At 38.7% G+C, this 4,201-nt stretch overlaps 1 protein-coding gene across 1 annotated transcript in view; it reads right to left on the bottom strand.

Annotated features, from left to right (window-relative positions):
- TMEM245 (transmembrane protein 245) overlaps positions 1-4,201 on the bottom strand; it is a gene marked incomplete at its 5' end in the record, with an annotated part of 67,141 nt that overhangs the window by 22,253 nt on the left and 40,687 nt on the right. The window contains one exon of the mRNA XM_010182197.1: positions 167-312. Coding sequence (XP_010180499.1) covers positions 167-312 — 146 coding nt within the window. The remainder of the gene's footprint in view (positions 1-166; positions 313-4,201) is intronic.

Genomic DNA, 4,201 nt, shown 5'->3' with positions numbered 1-4,201 from the left:
TCTTTTAACAATCAAGGAAGGGGAAATCATCAATGCTAGGTTCTTGAAAATCTTTAAGATTTGCAACTTATCTTTGAAACATGAGCTGTCTCAATTGCTAAGTACTTGTAGTTGAATATCAAATTAAAAAAACAATTCCAGAAAGGGCAAGAAATCAACAACATACCTTATTGCTTCCTCCACAGATTGCCCAACTATATTTGAGGAGGGACCTGGCTGAGACAAAGGTGTCAGGCTTATCACCCACTTTACTGGCTTGTAGTACTCATCACTGGAACTCAATAGGTAGAACAGTGTGGTCAGAAAAATCACCTGCAAAACAAATTCGAGTTTTAAATTAAAAGGCTTTCCAGAACTACAGTATGCAGCTGTGCTTCAGATACTGAACTTCATTGGAAAGCCACACAATACTATTCCACAAGCTTGGATTTAGACACACACAGAGCCAGAATGATAATTTTCTCCCCTGCTCCATAAAGGGCTTAACAGTTATAGCTAAGCATACAACTTTTAGCCCTATGCAGCCTCTTCCCAAAGTCACACCAAACAACTAGAATGTTGATCTAGATCGAAGAATTGCTGAATAGTAACACCTAGTCTTATAAAATTAAAAAAACACCACAAAACCACCCAAGAAATAAGTCTGAATTGTCTCAAGAGTCATTATGCAGCTGGATATCAGATATGAATTAAACAGAAAGTCACAGACAGAAAATTTATAATATTTATTAGGCTGGCAATCCTGACTGAAAACTCCTCCTGTGAGTTTGAAGATGAGTTTCAGCAGAAGTGACAGCAGTTCCATTGATTCATTGACCAAAAAAAATGCAATCAGATTGTATTAGGCTTCCTGTGTGTTGCAGGCCACTATGTTTTCCTTATTTTCCTGTAAGTGGGCTCAGCAACTTCTTGGGCTATGCACACACCACAGAAACACATCTGAAATACCATAGAATACCTCAAACAAAGAAAATCCACCCTATACACTTCAATGGCAAAACTATGGCTTATATTTGCTTCATCTGCAAGCCTCAAATCTTTTTTCTTTCTTCCCCAGATAAAAAGAATTCTCTCACTTTTCTTATTTCCAACCTACTCATATAATAGAATAAACCACATCAGAATCTTTTGATAAGTCAAACAGCCTGACTTCTGTAAGTCTCTCACTTTCAAGCATTTTATCCAGTCTGCAGACACCTCATGCCCTTCTCCTGCATTCTCTCTGAACGCGCTCAGAAAACACTGCAGACAGCACAACACGCTGTAGTCCATTACCAGTCTCAAAAACGTCATCCATTTGTCTCTGTTCCTAATTCCTTTCAGCTCAATGAAGTGTTGCTACTACTTTCTCCCAGCCTTTAACTTGGAAGTCACACTCAGCTGTTCACCTTCAATGTCATATATAGGTGCATCTTTGCAGGTGTGGAACTTCTACCTTGGGTAATAAACCAATCTTGCAACTAAAACAAGTCATCACATCAGCACATTTAAACAGCATACTGTTAACATTCATTTTGAGATAATGAAAAAAACCAACAACCCAACCAAAAAAACAACCACTGAATTTGGCCTTGGTTTAACCAACAGCAGTATCAGCTATGCTTTGTTACAATTTCAAATGAGTAAATCTTAAAACCTGAATCAGATTTCAGCATCCTCTGTAATGCTGCAAGCATGGTTACTGTTTTCTTGACAGGACCCGCCTAAGCTACTATAATATTTCCCGATTTCACTACAAAACTCCCTATACTGAAGCAGGCATCCTGGTGGCATTCTGTTTTCCTTCCACTGGGATGCAGTTACGGATTCTCCTTGCAGTGCAGTTTTCAACACAGAAGGCAGCACACTGCTCTAAGTACAGTGTCTCCTCATCCTGACACTCACAAAAAGCAAAATGAAAACCAGCTCCACCGGATCTTGTTTCATTAGGACAGCCTCAGTTAACTTCTGAAGATGCTGCCTTTAGAAAAGAAGACGGCAGCCAGGGACCAAGCAAATTAACTGCAGCAAAGCTTGATTCCTAGTGGTATGAGAAACAGACAGGCAGGCTGGGGATCAGTACAAGTAACAACACGCATAGCACCTGTACTGACTGGAAAAGCCGTTCTTCCCCAGTGTTTATAGAAGAAACTTGCTTTCTTAGGGAGTAACAGCACACCAATGTACACATATCCACCTGAACTGTAAAAGCCAAAGTGATAGTTGGGGATGAACAGCAATGGAATAAAATGGTGTTAAACTGAACTACCAGCTAGGAAAAGATACAAACCTAACTCAATTTCTGTTAAGGTAAGATGCATGTAACCACAGCACCATACAAAATCATCTGAATTTTAGATTATCTGAGTTTTGGGAAATTAATATTTTTGCTTTGGCTCAACAGATACAGAAATGCAAAAAGAAGCAGTAGTCACAGAATATAACAACTTATCAAGTGGCTTGCTAACTTATAAAATCAGTAGAATAGCCTCAACAGTACATTCACCACCAAAAGGATATGTACTACTCAATATTAATTGGAGCCTTAGAGTTTTCAGACCTTTTTTACAGGATATCTGAGATTTCAGACATTACCTGAATTGTTTTCTAAGCAGCAATTCAAGATCCTGCTAAGGACTGTGAGGAGGAATTCACCAAAGATAAAATAATAATATATTTCCATTGTTAAACAACTGATGGATAACTATTTCTTGCTGTAGAATTTGTTTTGTAGCCCCTAATGTGAGGGGTGGGGAGGGGGGAGGTGGGGATAGACTGAATTCACGCAGAAACCTATGGGTAAATACTTTATACTAAAATGGTAATTTAGCATTTCCACATATATCAAGAAACACATGACTTAATTGCTTGTGCGTCAGGTTCATAGACTTGGGAAATATTTTTGTATCTGCCTTTCATATTCAATTTTCTGCCCATAAGCTTTGTTCTTGTTTCATTTCTTTATTTATTACAGCATCAAAAATTTGCATATTCCCCTCAGGACTGTCTATGTCCATCAACCAAATGGAGTTCTTCTCTTCCAATCTGCGTAACAGAGCATGAGCACAGTGAGTGTGCACACACACACAGGCATACAACCATATGCATGCATGTGTGGACAGGAACTTGCATTCAGAAGTGAAACAGAAATGTCACTTCAAACTAGTAAAAACTCTTCTGTAGCAACTAAGAACCCTGCAAAATTAAAAGCAAGACTACAGTTAAAGCTGGAGTAGTGCTTTCTTTTAAATGCAGCTCTACCTAGAGATAAATGTAAAAGAACTCGTCCTGTTTCACATTTCGAAAAAAATTTCCCTGAGTAGCCCATTAAATACATCATTTGTCAAACTACAGACATGGCATTTTTAAGAGAGTCAGCTTTTTCAGCTGACACTGCTGGCTGGACCCCAGCAACACAAAAACTGTGCTTGAATGCTGCCTACCTAGCGTCGGGGTTCAGTCTATTCAAAATGTAGAAATTCCATTCCAAAACTCCACTAATTAAAAAAAAAAAAGACATGGAAAGGATATTGGACCAGGCAGCAGTCAAAGATGCAGCAACTAAACTAGAACAATCAAAACTCTGAAACTATTTGCATCCACATTCAAAATGAACTCTATACAAAAGCTTTTTCTCCTTACTGGAGAACAGTGATAGTTTTGCCAGGAAACTGAACTTCTTAATTCAAGACTTATCGAAAGAGAGCTGAAAACACCTCATGCTGAAATCTCAGCTTAAAGACAAACTAAACTGTTAAAGATATTGTTGGAAAGCAAGTTACTGAAAAAATACCTTGCTACAGCAAAAGATGCAAATATGCCTTGAGACCCTAGAAGAACAAGAACTCTTAAGGTCACTTCTGGTCTCCTCCTCACTTGGAGGGTGTTTCTCTTTAGCTCTGAAGGAAAGGAACATGAACAGCAGGCAAATCTAACTGTTACTAAATCCCATTTGGTATAATGTCACTATCACAAAAGTGAAGAAAGCTGCAGTGATTTATCCTAGGGTCACATCTGGAGCCTTGAGACCCTAGAAGAACAAGAACTCTTAAGGTCACTTCTGGTCTCCTCCTCACTTGGAGGGTGTTTCTCTTTAGCTCTGAAGGAAAGGAACATGAACAGCAGGCAAATCTAACTGTTACTAAATCCCATTTGGTATAATGTCACTATCACAAAAGTGAAGAAAGCTGCAGTGATTTATCCTAGGGTCACATCTGGACTT

The sequence above is a fragment of the Mesitornis unicolor genome, unplaced genomic scaffold (assembly GCF_000695765.1).
Source record: "Mesitornis unicolor isolate BGI_N332 unplaced genomic scaffold, ASM69576v1 scaffold43723, whole genome shotgun sequence".
Classification (NCBI taxonomy): Eukaryota; Metazoa; Chordata; class Aves; order Mesitornithiformes; family Mesitornithidae; genus Mesitornis; species Mesitornis unicolor.
This window is presented reverse-complemented; position numbering and strand designations above follow the sequence as displayed.